Consider the following 14,689-nt stretch of genomic DNA (forward strand, 5'->3'; position numbering starts at 1 on the left):
GACTTCATACTTCTTTTTGTCTTTAGAATCCTATTTTTAATTGCATTTTTCACTTAATATCCTTCTTTGCTGGTAAGTAAATGTCTTCATTTTAAATGGCTACATGATACATTTACCCATTTCATTTTCAGAACACAGGATGTTAATAATGTTTTGTTACAAAGCTGAGGAGACTGTCTTTGTACATGTGTTTGACCATTAAAATTATTTTTAAATTTATGATTACCATCCAAACAGGAATGTGTATAAATGTAAAGTTCTATTAATTTTTCACAAAGTAGGTCGACCCCAGATTAAGAAACCTCATTCCTGGCCTCCCTGGGACCTCCCCACACTCTGCAAGGGGCGACTACCGTCTTCACGGCCAGCATCACAGACTAGTTTTACTTATTTTTGAATTTTAAGTAAATAGCATTATTTCATGTGTCCTATGCTGCTTTTGTATCTGGCTCCTTTCATTCAAGATTATTTTATGAGGTTTTCCATGTTGTTTCTCAGTGCGTGGTCTTACATGGGTAATATTGCGTGGGTAGCCTAGTATGGATGCACATTTGTGCTTGGGCCAGCCTTGGGCTGCTACAGATTGTTTACCCACTTGGAAAGTATTTTCTAAGGATAAATTCCTGGGAGTTGAATTTGTGTTTAAAGGATAGGAGGCTTTTGCTCCGTGTTGCCAAATTGCCCTGTGTAAAGACTGTGCCAGTTTACATTCCCGTCACAGTAGGGTGAGGCCTGTCCCCCCGCATTCCTGTGTGTGCTGGTCTTACTGGTCCATTTTGAAATGGGGTGGCATTGCATTGCCATAGCTGTGCCAGTGCAGAATACACTTCAAGTGCCTAAAAAGGCATGGGGAAAAAACATTAGAAACGTGAGTGGCTGTTACTTGAGGTCACCTGTAAGGCAGTTACCTCTTAAAAAGATTTGGCTTAGCTGGGGAGATAAGACATATGACAAATGGCAGACAGTGGAAATGCCAGGTGAACAGCAGCAGTTCCAGTGATTCTGGGAAACTTCAGAGGAAGCAGAGCACAGGACTTTCTTCGTGGTCGTGTATAGAACAGCCCAGCTCTCTCACTGCTGTGGGTTTGAGGCTGCTTTCTTCACCTGAGGCCTGGCTGGACTAGAGAATAACTACTTGAGTTACAGAGGCCAAATCCAGTGTTCTGCCCATTGATCTCAGTGGCTGATCGCCTTTTGTGTAAGATAAGTTTTTTCTAGCTCTCTCGCTTCCTATTTGAAAACCCAGCAATGTATGGACTCCAGAACACTGTTATTTGGTGTAAAATTAGTGGTTCACATCATTGCCATTTTTTGAAATTTCATATGTTGCAGATTCAGTAGCTCATTGTTCCGACTGAGGTTGGGTGATTGGAAAGATGGCAGCTTGGTGTGATTGAAATCGCACTTCTAAGCTCTGTGAAACCTTGAGCAGATCACCACCTTTCCCTGGGCTCAGTTTCAATGTAGGGTGAGGAAATGGGGGTCAGAAAATTGGCAGGGCCTCTACACAGTTGGAGATTGAGGGCATTTCTCGACTGGAATAGGAGCTCCTCTGCAGAGTGCTGCTTGTATTACTCAGCATCTTGAATCAGAAAATTGAAAAATCATTGTGTGCTCTGCCAGGCACGCGCTTGTGAACTTGTAAGTGTCGGGAAGGCAGTAGTATGGCGGTTAAGCAGCCTGTAGGAGCCGCTCACTGCCATGGGGTGGGCTTCCGGTTCACCAGTGTCGTCACGCACTTGCGGGTGGCCACAGGATTTCTCCCCACCCCCACCCTGTTAGGAGAAACTTTAAAAATATTTATTTTCCAAGTATTTGAAGTGAGTGTCTTTTGCAGAAATGAAAACATCTTCCCTTACCTTCCACTTGAGATGTTGGTATTCCCTTGGGAGTAGATAGGCATATTTCTATGCATGTTTAACAGAAGAGTTTAATAAAGATAGGGCATTTGAATATGTCAGCATTTTAATGTGATGAGATCTGGTGTTAGAATGTGTGCAGATTGATTTTACCTAATGTTTATTCATAGTTTTTCTTTAATGAAGAAATCAATATTTTATTAGCCTAAATGAAGCACCAGGACAACCATTTGTAGTGTTTCACATTGTGAGAAGAGACTCAACCTGAACGTGGAGTGCAGCGTGAGCAGAGAAGAGATGGCGGAAGTGTCGCGGTTCAGCGGCTTGCTAAGTTCATTTTTGAAAAACCACTCTGGGGGAAGAGGAGTCGAGTTTACATAGCTGTTTTTAAGTGACAGGCCTCCTTGGGGAAAATGGCACGTGATGACAGCAGCTTGTTTTTTCAGCAGACACGTGATGGACAGTGCTGGCCCGGGAGAAGGAGCCCTGCCCTCTGGGGGGCTTCTCCCACCTGCCCGAAGCAGGAGCCTGCCTGGCTCCCAGGGCACGTCTCTCCCTGGGGACCAGTAAGCAGTTCCCCAGGTTGTCCTGTGAAACTGCACCAAACATGCCTCTTCTGACTGCGTCTCTCCCCGTGTTGGAAGGACCTGAAGGTGGCGCCCCTCACGCTTTCCATCGAGTCGTTTGCCCGTTTCCTGATGGCGGGTGATGCAGTCCTTCTCTCTCCCGCCCTCCTTGGAGCTCCCTGCCCCACTCACTGCTCTGGCCCCACTGCTTCTGGCCCAGGGGAGGACCCCTGGGTCGTGAGTGCCGGGTGCCCGTTCCAGGTCAGGACGGGCAGGAGCCTGCGAGCAGGCCACATGCCAGCTGTTCTCAGTGGAGGGAGTGGGTCTGGTGTGCCAGTGCAGGTGTGGGCGTGTGCACGTATGTCTGACAGTGGAGGAGGAGTGGGAACTAAGAAAGGGAAGGTGCTGCCTTGTAGGAAATTATATTGGAAGGAAAACATGCCCCTAAACTTGGCTTCTGCTGTTTTTCTCCAGGAAATTTAGAGTAGAAAGAAATATCCCTGTTTTTCCTTATTTATATTTCTTTGAAAGTATTAATGAATGATGAGACATTTCAAAGCCTCTCTGATAAGCATCAAGTCCTTCTGTATTCAAAAGGAGAAATACGAGTTTCAGTGAGAGGAACTATCTTTTCTAAAGTGCCTTTTAAGTGTCAGGTGTTGCTCTTCAGATGGTCTCCATTTTAGTAAAACAGCCCCGCGAGGCACATGCTTTGAGAGGGTGGGTCTGGGGTCTGGGCCAGCCTGAGCGAGGCCCGAGTGTCTGAGTCCCACTTCAGCAAGCCCAGGAGCCTGCAGTCACACAGGGACAGAGTTTTAGGGTAGGTGCTGCCTCGGATGGTGTCTCATCAGCTTCCCGTCAGAGCAGCGGAGGGAGCAGCAGGCCGGGAATCCAGCAGTCCTAACCCCACCACTTGCTTCTCCTTGACAGCTGTTTGTGTTTCTCTGTTTGAAACATGGGAGTGGCGTAGTTCTTCGGGGCGCAGGTCTGTAACGACCGCCAGAGGAACTGATGTTTGAGGGCGCTCTGTAAGCCGTCAAGTGACCTTCTGGTATGTGCCAACGAGGGTGGTTTTCCTTCACAGATGGGCACCCAAGAAGGCATTAGTTGTTGGCTGGGCTTTTGGTCAGCAGAAGAATTATGTATGTGTGTGTATATGTCTGGCTCTGGATTTCTTCTGGTTCCCGCCATTCCTTTACTTTTCTTTCCCTCCATTTTCAAAAACGTATCATTCCTACAACAGAAACTTAAGGATGCCTTCTGTGTGCCAGCCCTTTATTAGGTGTTGGAGATAGAGTGGTGAATAAGACAGATAAGGTTTTGTCCTTTTTGAAACACTGAAGCTGTACAGTTGACTGACCTTTTTTGTTTTTCCTGTTGGTATAAGTTATCCCAAACCTGACTTCCTGATACCCCTGGTACCTTTTTTTTTTTAATGTGTTAGACCCTGAATACCATTAATGCCAGTTGTGCAGCTGTTTTGACTGTACCTGTTGGTCTGAAGAAACGTGAGGAGGATGGACCACGCGGCTCTCCCGCAGCAGGAGCCCGGTTTGTGTCTCCTTCCCAGCGGCGGCTGCGAGCGCGGCTCGGCCTCTGGGCGGCGCCTCGTGGCTGACTGCTCCCTGCAGTCAGGTGTGGGCGGCCAGTGTGTTTGCAAAATCCCTGATTGGTACTTTTGTCGTTAGGGCCCCTGGTTATTTTCCACTCTGTTGGAGAAGATTTGTATTAAATAGTACGTTGATCTTTGTTCACGAAGCAAGTATGCCTCAGCTCGGAGTGGTCTGCGTCTCCTTTCTTGAGTCCTGTGACCAGAGCCGTTTCCTCAGGATGACCAGCTGGGTGTGGTCCCACCCCAGACTGTGGACTAAGCCCCCGCAGGCACGAGACCCCAAGCCTAACTAGGTTCGAAGTCTTCCCCAGGAAAAACTGGCGGACAGTCTGTAATGTGGTTTATTTTGAATTCCCAGTCTGGAGATAGGACTCTTGAAGTTGGTGATCCTCTGTGGCCCCCGGAAGGAATCCCCTGTCCACTTCTGGCTCCTGTTTTGGTCGTCTGAGATGCGGTCAGGAGGAGTGGTGACAGCACACGGCCCTTCTTTGATTTTCGAATGGCATAATGGAGACCTTTGATGTTACTGGGGTGGCTCCAGCTATTTTGGATTAATCCATTCAGGTTGTCAGTGAGTCAGCAGCCTCCTGACTTTTTTGTTGTTTTTAAAAGGACTGTCACTATGTGTGGAATACAGTTCCCATGAAGGCGCAGGTAACTGTGGTGCAGAGGGATAGGCACGCGGTGGCGGCCCAGCAGAAGAACACCTTGCATGATGGGCTCGGGGGAGATGGCACTGGCCCTGTGCTGGGTAGCATTTGTGTGATGGGAGGAGCGGGGAGTGTTCTGAGTGAAAAGAGGAAGGCAAGGGAGGCAGGAGGGTGTGGAGAGCCCAGACGGCGTGCGAGCACGCGCCTTTGCAGGTGTGTGTGTCGACGCCCATTGTGGATGGCCCGTGCCTGGCCTGTGGGTGCCAGCTAAGGAGTTTAGCCACTGGTGCACTGGGCAGGGCTTCAGAGGTTCTGAGTGGGAGAGCGATGTGAGTCTTTGTGAGGATTAATCTGGCAAGTGTGGAGGACAACCTGGAGGTGTGGGGACAGGCGGGGAGGAGCCCGGTGCCGAGCCATGGGAGCTGCCCCTGGACTTAGGCGGCCTGGCGGAAGGCAGGGTGCAGGCTGGGGGCACCTCGGAGGCAGTGGGCCTGAAGCTCGGGAGAGGGGCCTCGGGTGGAGGGGAGCCATATAGTGTAGACAGGGTGAGCGTCTGGTCTGGGAGGGTATTAGACAGCGTTTAGATATGCCACTCCAGTACTCTTGCCCGGAAAATCCCATGGGCGGAGGAGCCTGGTGGACTGCAGTCCATGGGGTTGCTAAGAGTCGGACACGACTGAGTGACTTCACTTTCACTTTTCACTTTCATGCATTGGAGAAGGAAATGGCAACCCACTCCAGTGTTCTTGCCTGGAGAATCCCAGGGACGGGGGAGCCTGGTGGGCTGCCATCTATGGGGTCGCACAGAGTCGGACACGACTGAAGCGACTTAGCAGCAGCAGCAGATAGGGCAGTGACTGGACTCTGGTTTGGCAAGTTCTGTGAGACTAGTTCTCTCTGAGGTGGTTCTCAAGAGGGTAAGGAAAATGGGACATTTTTTACCTTTATCACCTACACGCCCCCCATGTACCATCATCTGGCGTGCCTCTTTCAGAAGAGGTCTTTCTGAGATTATTTTCCACACCACATCAAGTGCTTCTGGGCTCTGAGGAGTATGAAGTAGCAGGCTCCCGTGAGGAGGGCTTGGCCGGGTGCACGCGCCTTCCCTGAGCTCCTGGAACGGCGTGTCCGCCTGCCCGTGGGAGGCCTTGCCTTGCTGGTTCTCTCCCTCCTCCGCATTCCTCTTGGCCCCGCAGCCTTCCTGTGGACCAGGGAGGGGTCTGAGGGAAGGTGTGAGTTGGAACTGTTCCTTTTGCAGACCTCTGTGGTTCTGGAAAGATAAATGCTTGTTAGTGCCTTGCTGAACTGACCCAGCTGACTTCATATTTTGACAGTATTCATCATGAAGAGAATTCCAGGGATTTTTAAAGGATCAAAAGTCCAAGGAAAAAAGAAACAAAACATTTTAAAGTTTGTACTTACTGACCAAGGATTTTGGTTAACCAGCCCTGTTTCTGTAGTAGGAATTGTTTAAAGCATCATGTACATTTCTTCTGTTGAGAATGAGATGCTGATACATGTAGTCAGTGACTCCTTATGCAGAAACTAATGAGCATAATGATGAAATTTAGTCTTACTACTGAAAAATCGAAGTCCATTCACCTTTTGTGACAAATACTATGCTCTATTGGAGCTGAATAACCAAATATTCTTATCAGTTCTTAGAATTCTTGCCAGTTCTTAAAATGGGTAAGACTTTTAAATAAATTGATTCTGCTATAAATTGACATTTAAAAATTTAGATAATTGGTAATAATTAGGATGCAGAAGCACTAAAAAAAAAGTATCTGTAACCTGTCTATGAAGGATTTACCAGAAAGCTGAAGAACAGAAGTAATTTTGTGGAATAATACAGTGGTAACTGCTTAATAAAGTAGTTCTGCTTTTTAAGGGAATTTTTTATTAGAATTTGTAATTGTAATCCTTGGAAGGAAAGTTATGACCAACCTAGACAGCATATTGAAAAGCAGAGACTTTTCCAACAAAGTCCGTCTAGTCAAGGCTATGGTTTTTCCAGTGGTCATATATGGATGTGAGAGTTGGACTGTGAAGAAAGCTGAGCGCCAAAGAATTGATGCTTTTGAACTGTGGTGTCAGAGAAGGCTCTTGAGAGTCCCTTGGACTTCAAAGAGATCCAACCAGTCCATCCTAAAGGAGATCAGCCCTGGGATTTCTTTGGAAGGAATGATGCTAAAGCTGAAACTCCAGTACTTTGGCCACCTCATGCGAAGAGCTGACTCATGGGAAAAGACTCTGATGCTGGGAGGGATTGGGGGAAGGAAGAAAAGGGGATGACAGAGGGTGAAATGGCTGGATGGCATCACCGACTCAATGGATGTGAGTTTGAGTGAAGTCCGGGAGTTGGTGATGGACAGGGAGGCCTGGCGTGCTATGATTCATGGGTCACAAAGAGTCAGACACGACTGAGCGACTGAACTGAACTGAATCGATGATAACAGACGTAAAGTAACACTGTGATCATATAAGTGATTAAACACTAAATTTTGTGTAATGAACTAAAGTACTTGGAGAGTTGAGATAAGGGAGCCAACTTGGGAAGTGGTAGTTGGGAAAATGCTTGCTGGAGGTGGTGGGACTTGTACAGATGGATAAGATTCCTGCAAACGGGTAAACGAGACTATCCCTGCCGAGAGGGCAACTCAAGCCAGGAAAGAGGGGACATCTGCCCGCCCCAGACTCCACGTGGGTGGACGGCAGGACGAGCTGAGTGGTGGGACATGGGCCCTCGACCCCTCCCTCCCTCCCTCCCCAGGTTCCTCAGTGGTAAAATGCGGTTGGTATAAGCGTGGACTCTGGGGGGTGACTGTGAGACGACATGCGATGCTAAGAGTCAAGTTCCTGGTGCGCAGGAAGTGTTCAGTGGACCGAAGTTGCTGTGGCTGTTAGAGAGGATGGAAGGGCAAGACTGCTGGGTAGTCGTCATGTTGTGATGTGACGGGAACTAGGAAGCCCCTGCAGCACTGCCCCCGGGTAGGTTGTGACCGGGATAAACCAAGAATGGTAGCGACCATTGGAACGCTCACGTGTGCTGGGTGCCTTATCTCCGTTATCCGCGGGCCTCTCCTTGGCCCTGTGGGGAGCTGGGGAGCTTCGTTCTTTGCGGCTGTGAGAGAGGTGACGCTCACCTCCCCAGAGCCACCTGGCCACCTCTTGGGAAGGCAAGGTTTGAACCCAGGCCTGCCCGGTTCCAAAGTGTAGGCTCTCTCTCCTTCAGTTAAACTGTCTTGACCTGGGAAACCGTCTATCGGGCTGATGACCCCGCGGAGAAGTGGCGGCCGGCTCGGGACATTGGCATTGTTACTGAAAGGTGGGTGGATTCTGACCCCACTCGCCAGAACAAAGGAGGGGGAAGAAGAGGAAAGAAGATAGTAACCCAGCAGTGGAAAAGAGACACAACTCGGTGACTGGCTGTCAGAGGGAAGAGGACGAGATGAGTTGGAGGTGATGGTGCAGCTGGAAATAAAGGCAGGAACTGGTGGTTCCAACGTTCCCCTCACCTGGCTTCAGGCTTCAGAAAGCTCAGGCACCACGGCTGGAGTCCCCAGGTTTCTCGGAAGAATAATTTCCTGTAGTTGGGCACCTTGTTGTCACTTTGGGGCTCACGGGAGTCTTGCTGGTGTGAGTGACTGTTGCCTGGCTAGTGTCTGCTGTTCTGGTGCCATCGTTGCCTTTGGGGCTTGAAGGGGAGTGACCTTAGGGAAGAGAAGTGCTTGCTTGTGTTCCTTGAGCCTCGGTCTGTGTTTGTGCCTTCTGGGACAGTGCCGCCCCCATCAGTGTTGAAAGACCAGTTTTTAAAATTGCAGCGAGTAGGGGCTCCTCTTTGTTTTCCATCGCGTTGCGCAGGCCTCTCGTCACAGTGGCTGGCTGTTGAGGAGCAGGGGCTCCAGGGGCGCAGGCTTCGGTAGCTGCCGCAGGTGGGCTCAGGACTAGAGCAAGGCTCAGGAGTTGTGGTGCGCAGGCTTAGTTGCTCCGTGGCGTGTGGGATCTTCCCGAATCAGAGGTTGAACTCGTGTTCCTGGTATCGGCAGGCAGATTCTTAACCACTAGACCACCAGGAAAGCCCTGGACTGATACTTTTGTAAAATAAAATAAGGATTACTAGGAAAAGAACTGAAAAAGACATTTAGGAAGCAAATTTGGAATTTTTGTTACCAGAGTCGGTGGGTATTAAATCACTCTGTCACGTTGCCATTTTAAATGCTTATTCTCAGTCTCTGCTTAATTTTGACTGCAGACTAGCAGACTACTCATGGTCTGGTACACTCTGAGAGCAGTAATCTAGGAAGAAACTTTGTTAAGCAAATTAGTAAACAGGACGCTTTTGGACAATGTACTTCGAGAGTAAAAATTGTCTATCAGTTGGCGTTTGAAACACTGCAGACGTGTGTTTGTGTGCTCTAATGACAGACAGCATCTTTCAGTGAGATTCCCTGTTAGGGGCAGGAAGGCAGAAGAGCTATTCCAAGAACTGAGGCTGAGGTTGTGAGGGATCCATGAGTTTAAAACTAGTAGCAATATTTGGAAACAATGGTGCTTTAAACTTCCGCTGTTCTTCTGAGAATCACTATTTCTTTTGCTCATTTAATTTGAATTAGTTTGTTTTCTCTGTTAACATTTGGCTTGCTTCTGAATTGTTTTTTATGTTTTGGTGCATAATTTTATGTATATTCTTTCATGGCGTAGTTTCTTAAACTGAAAAAAAGAAGTCTCAGTGGTTGCCGATATAGAGATCACGTAATAATTTAGCGGTTCTAATTTCAGATTTGATTTTTGACTCTCGCCATCAGCGTATCTTATATTTTGTTCTGTCTTTACTTTTGCTGCTGTTTCCTTGCCCTGAGTCATGTGCCGAGTTGTTCCCTTAGTCTCGACTTCTCTCTCCCTCCGTCGGGCTGAGCCCAGGAGCTGCTTACCCCCAGCTGGCCTCTCCTGTCCGTGGTAAAGGGGCTCCTGTCCGGACCCCCCCCCCCACCTCTGCCATGCACCCACCTCGCACATCACAGGACGTTCAGGCCCCGCGCGCACGGCCCCGCTTCTGCTTGCTCCAGAGTCAGCGCTTCCTTTCGTAGACCACACTCTGCTTAGCTCATCCTCTGGACAGCGCCCTGGGGTTGGGAAGAGAGGTGCTCTCCCCACTCCAGCTGCGGTGAGGCAGGGAGAGCCCTCCACGCACGTCTTCACTCCTTTGCCCTGGGCTCCCAGGGTCACTCAGCTCCAGACGGCCTGGTGCTCAGGTTTTGAGCCTGTCATCGTGAGGTCGTCTTTTTCACACACTGTTTGTAATCTGACAGACCTAGAATACTGAGTCACTGTCCCAGGCCTCTTCGGAAGAACGAGATCTTCAGACCCCATACTCGGGGTGGTCCGTAGGAAGCAGAGCTGTGAGCCCCAGAACCGCACACAGGGCCAAAATGGGTGTTTCAGGGAGACGCTTGGTTGTCTCCACCGGTGATTCTCCGATAGCAGGGGAAGCGGCGGGTCACCTTCATTTCAACAACATACTGGATTGCAGAGAAGGTTTCTCATGAAGAAAAAGGTCCTGCTTTTAAAGGGGGAGGCACTTTGAAAAATCATGTTTAGCCCAAGTCAGAAGTCAGACTTCGGAGTGTACGGTGTGTTTTCTCCCTGCCCCCTCTAGGGTAAAACAGGTTTGGGCTCCATATGCAGCCCTTCCGCTTCTTGAGTAGGTACGGGGACCTCGGCTGGGTTATTTACCTTCCCTGAACTTTTCTCGTCTGTAAAATGGGGGGAAACATGGTCTCTCTTGAAGTGTTACGATAAGGATTAAGATGATGCCTGTACCAGACTTGGAGTGTGGGTTTGATGAGTGAAAGTCACTTGAAAGCTAACGCAGAAGAGACTGTGACCCAGCGCAGGAGCCGCTGCCTCTGCTTACGTAACTGGCTGCAGTCCTGGTTCACAGCCCGAGCAGGCGTCAGGATCACCTGGAGCACTGTTGCATCTACAGCTTGCTGGGCCCACCCGCCCACCCTACTGGTTTGATTCATTTGGTCTGGGGTGGGGCGGGAGAAGGTGCGTCTCTGAGTTTCCAGGTGACGCCGCTGCTGCCTCCGCTGGTCTGGGGACCACACTTTGAGAACGACTGGGCTGCAGGTAAACCCACCAATGAGCTTGTCGGTGCTGGAGCTGTATGAAAGCTGAGCTTTTATGTGGTTAGAAAATGCTTGAAATACGTTTTACAAACACTGAATTTAGTATCTCAAGGGTTTTTACCTCCTGAAGTACAGGAGTCTTCATTAAATATATGTGAAGAAGAATAAGTTGCAAGAGTAACAGTTGTAAACATATTATGGGTAGTCTAACAACATCAGATTGGCCGAGGTATGTGAAAGTGCTTTTATAAAATGCTGAAAACTGCAAAAAGATTTTATAAAAATTAAAATATTTCCAAATTCTAACTTTTAAGATTGAACACCATAATGGGGTCTAAAACAGTGTAACTTAGAGTTCTCACCTCAACGTGCTGTTCACCGTGTGTTTTTCTCTTTCTCCTCCAGGCTGCTGACTTGAGTAAACCAATAGATAAAAGGATATACAAAGGAACACAGCCTACTTGCCATGACGTCAACCACCTAACAGCCACCGCGGAAAGCGTCTCCCTCCTAGTGGGCTTTTCCGCAGGCCAAGTCCAGCTTATAGACCCAATCAAAAAAGAAACTAGCAAACTATTTAATGAGGAAGTAAGTAGCACCCTGTCTTAGCTGTTAAGAACCCCTATAAGAATGTATACGTTCTTACCGAGGGTATGGGCCTTATAATTTTACTCTGTGAGTGAAGCCCATTTTCCATCCTCAGCTGTCCTGCCTAGTATTACCCAAGTTTAAATGTGGTGCGTTGACTTGTTGACTTTTACCTGTTCTTTATTGGGCTAACTGTTTTTTTGTGCATTTTTTTACGTTCAGGTGTCTATAGCAGGTGTTTTAAGAAAAATTGTTTTTATAATGGAGATAAGGACGAGACTAATAGCTTGATCTTTATAATTTAAATAAGAAGATAAAGAATTCTAGATTGTATTCACATGGCCAGAAAATTTCATGCAGATCAAAGAACTTGCTAATATTTCCTTAGTTTTCGCAAACGGTAGATAAAGTTTTGATGTGTCTGTTTGACAGGCATACATCTGAGAATTTGCTCTCTTGCTCTTGAAAGCATTTGCTCTAAAATCACCTCTTATGTGGTTAGAACTCCTGGCACTTGAAACTGGCTGGCAGGGCACAAGCTCCTGCCTGTGTTGTGCTGTGTCCTGGGATTCCTGGTGTCTCCAGTCTCATTCTTGAAGGAGCCCGAGAGATCTGAGCTGTCTGTTCAGAAACATGTCAGAACCTTTAAACCTGGGCAGATGGAAGTTGCCAGATAGATTATATCTTTAAAAGCTGTTGGAGTGGCTTTTCAGTCCCAAGTATTGCCATTACATATTTGACGCACTTCCTCCGCTGTTTCAGTGTGACTTTCCTAGTAAATGGAACGGACGAGGTCGGCTCCCTGAGTTAGAGGCCCTGGCTGCAGTCTCCTTGTAACCTCAGCCCTGGGGTGACGAGGGTCAGGTCACCTGAGCCTCTGTCGGGAAGGGCAGGAGGTTTTGCATTGTTGCATGGTGTTAAAGTTATTAACTAGAAACAGAAGTACGTTATAGATTCTGGTTTTTAAGAAATAATTTTGTTTGGGAAAGAATACTCCACTTGACAAATTGCAGTTAAAATTCTGATTCTTTTGCAGTCCCTATGGTATTTGCTGTCCATGTATATCCAGTATCCATCCACAGTGCTCCTGTTGGACTTTGCCAGTGGATTTGGTGAAATCTTTTGAACCCTGCCACCTCCTCTTCTAGTTTCATCTGGGTTGACTGGAGCAAAACTTACCATCTGGATTGACAAACTAGAGAGGAAAAGTATTTAATCCCGTTTTCTGTTAAAAAAAAAAATCTTAAGCAGAAAATTATTCTGTTTACCTGAACATTTTATTAACAGCATCTGAGGGAGTGATTTCTAAGTAGCTGGATGATTTTGGTGGGGGAGTTGGTGGTGGGGAGAGTGGGGACACAAAACTATACTTCTCTGCATTCTTAATAGAAATGGTGAATTTGGCATCCTTGTGGGGTTCTGTTTGTGTTTAGGTGGGGACGTGCTTTCGGTGGGGAGGAGATTGGAGCCATGTAAAGGGTGGTTGGTAAACAAGGTCGGGAGGCCGCCCGGCTGTGGATGGCACAGCATGCCTCCTGGAGAACAAGAAGGATTTGTGTGCCATCGCTGGAGGGGGGGTGGTGTGCAGCACAGGCCCCAGGGCCCTGAGAGCACTCGGTCACCTCAGCTCTCCCCATTCCTTACTCAGGACAGCCGGGAGCCATGGGCTGCAGCTCCCCACCCTCAGGGAGTGAAGTGGAGTTACCTCCTACTCTTTGTACATTTTATTTGGAAAGTGGCTGTTCAAAGGGAGAGGATTGTGTGTAGTTTAATGCCAACTTGGCATTTACATCTCGAGGCTGAAATTGATTGCCCTTCACAGTGAGAGTGTTCTTTGGCCATACGGATAGCATTCTCATCAGATTTTGGTCAGGATGTCTCAGAGACAGGGTCATCGGAGGTTTGTTTCTCAGAGGGTGCCAGGGATGGTGGTTGAAGCAGTCGATAGGCTGTGCTTTGCATTCATGTGAGACTTGGAGGTTTCCGAGTATTTTATCTGCTTTCTCTGCACGGGAGGGCGGGCTGTCGTCTCCACTGTGCAGACAAAGAATTAGAGAGAGGATGAGTGAGTTGTCCAGACCCGGCAGCAATTTGATGATATGCCTAGATCCAGAAATGAATTCCACGCATCCTTACTGACCATAGATTGTAAGCCCCATCGTAGCTGGTTGCCATATGGGCCTTGTCGCCTCCGGAGCTCACTCTTCTGTGAGATGGACAGGGAGGATGTGGAGCGTGTGTTATGAACAAAGTAGCAAGAGAGGTGGGTGCTAACTGCACTCTTCAGGATGTACCAGATATCATAAAATAAAAACAAAAATTCAGTGAGGGAGGTTTGAGAAAGCTTCCAGAAGGTGACGTTTGACCTGGGTTTGAAAAATGCGGAGGAGTCGGAGGAGGATGAGAAGGGCCTTCGAAGCTGGAGAAAACACCTTAGCATGTGGAGGAGCATGAGGCCAGCAAGACCTCAGTGCGTGGGCCTTGGAGTGGCCAGAGGTGAAGCTGGACAGGGGAACCGGAACTAGATTGCAGAAGCCTTTCGTAACATGCTGAGAAATTTGGACCTGACACTGGAGGCTGTGGGGCAACCTTTGGGGTTTTACTTAGTGAAGGGAGTGATAGGATCAAGTGTGTTTTTTTAGAACTCTTGTCAGCACTTGGGGAAGATGGATTGGAATGAAGATAGCAAGACGAGTGAGGAGGCTCTAGTGATTGTCCAGGTGAGAGCTGAGGACTTGACCTGGAGTTGGGACCATTTCCTCATTCATTCTGCAGACCTTGGTGGCTGACCACATGCAGAGAACACCCGCCCTTTGTCTCCCCTCCAGAGAGGGGGAAGTGTGAACAGCGCCCCACACACAGACACACGCATACACGGCACGTGGTGGTGACTTGTGATGTCAGAGGAGACAGTAGGCCTGAGGGAGAGAGACAGACACAGCGCCTGATGGACAGGGAGGTGGGGCACGTCTCGGAGGAAATGGTATGCTTTGAGCCTCGTATGAGAAGGCCCCCCAGGTACGGAGCTGGAGTGTTCCTGCAGGAGGGAGAGCGGGGGCAGGCCCCTGTGGGAATGAGCCTGGGGACAGGAGCCCTGGTAGAGGGGCGTGGAGTGAGGGCGCGGCCCGGGTTGCTGCTTGGCCTCCGTGCAGGGAATCTCGCACTGGGGAGCAAGAGGTGGTCTGCTTGGTGTTTTTGAAAATTACTCTGGCTCCATCTTGGAGACGGAGTTGGAGAGATGGATGAGCAGATGCTGGGTTTCTGGCTCACTTGGCGCACT

General features: G+C 48.6%; 1 protein-coding gene across 12 annotated transcripts in view; it reads left to right on the forward strand.

Moving 5' to 3' along the window:
* Window positions 1–14,689, forward strand: part of WDR20 (WD repeat domain 20) — a 65,045-nt gene that overhangs the window by 32,444 nt on the left and 17,912 nt on the right. For 6 of the 12 annotated variants that reach the window (XM_059879058.1, XM_024981772.2, XM_024981780.2 and 3 more), the window contains exon 2: window positions 11,227–11,409. The exons of 2 other annotated variants lie outside the window; for them this stretch is intronic. Coding sequence is in view for 7 of the 10 variants with exons in the window: in XM_024981772.2 (XP_024837540.1) it covers window positions 11,227–11,409 (183 nt within the window). In the remaining 3 variants the exon portion in view is untranslated. Of the gene's footprint in view, window positions 4,692–11,226; window positions 11,410–12,445; window positions 12,618–14,051; window positions 14,130–14,689 lie in introns of those variants that run through there. 4 more of the 12 variants (XR_003031380.2, XM_024981783.2, XM_024981774.2 and 1 more) reach the window with 4 other exon arrangements.

The sequence above is a fragment of the Bos taurus genome, chromosome 21 (genome assembly GCF_002263795.3).
Source record: "Bos taurus isolate L1 Dominette 01449 registration number 42190680 breed Hereford chromosome 21, ARS-UCD2.0, whole genome shotgun sequence".
NCBI lineage: Eukaryota > Metazoa > Chordata > Mammalia > Artiodactyla > Bovidae > Bos > Bos taurus.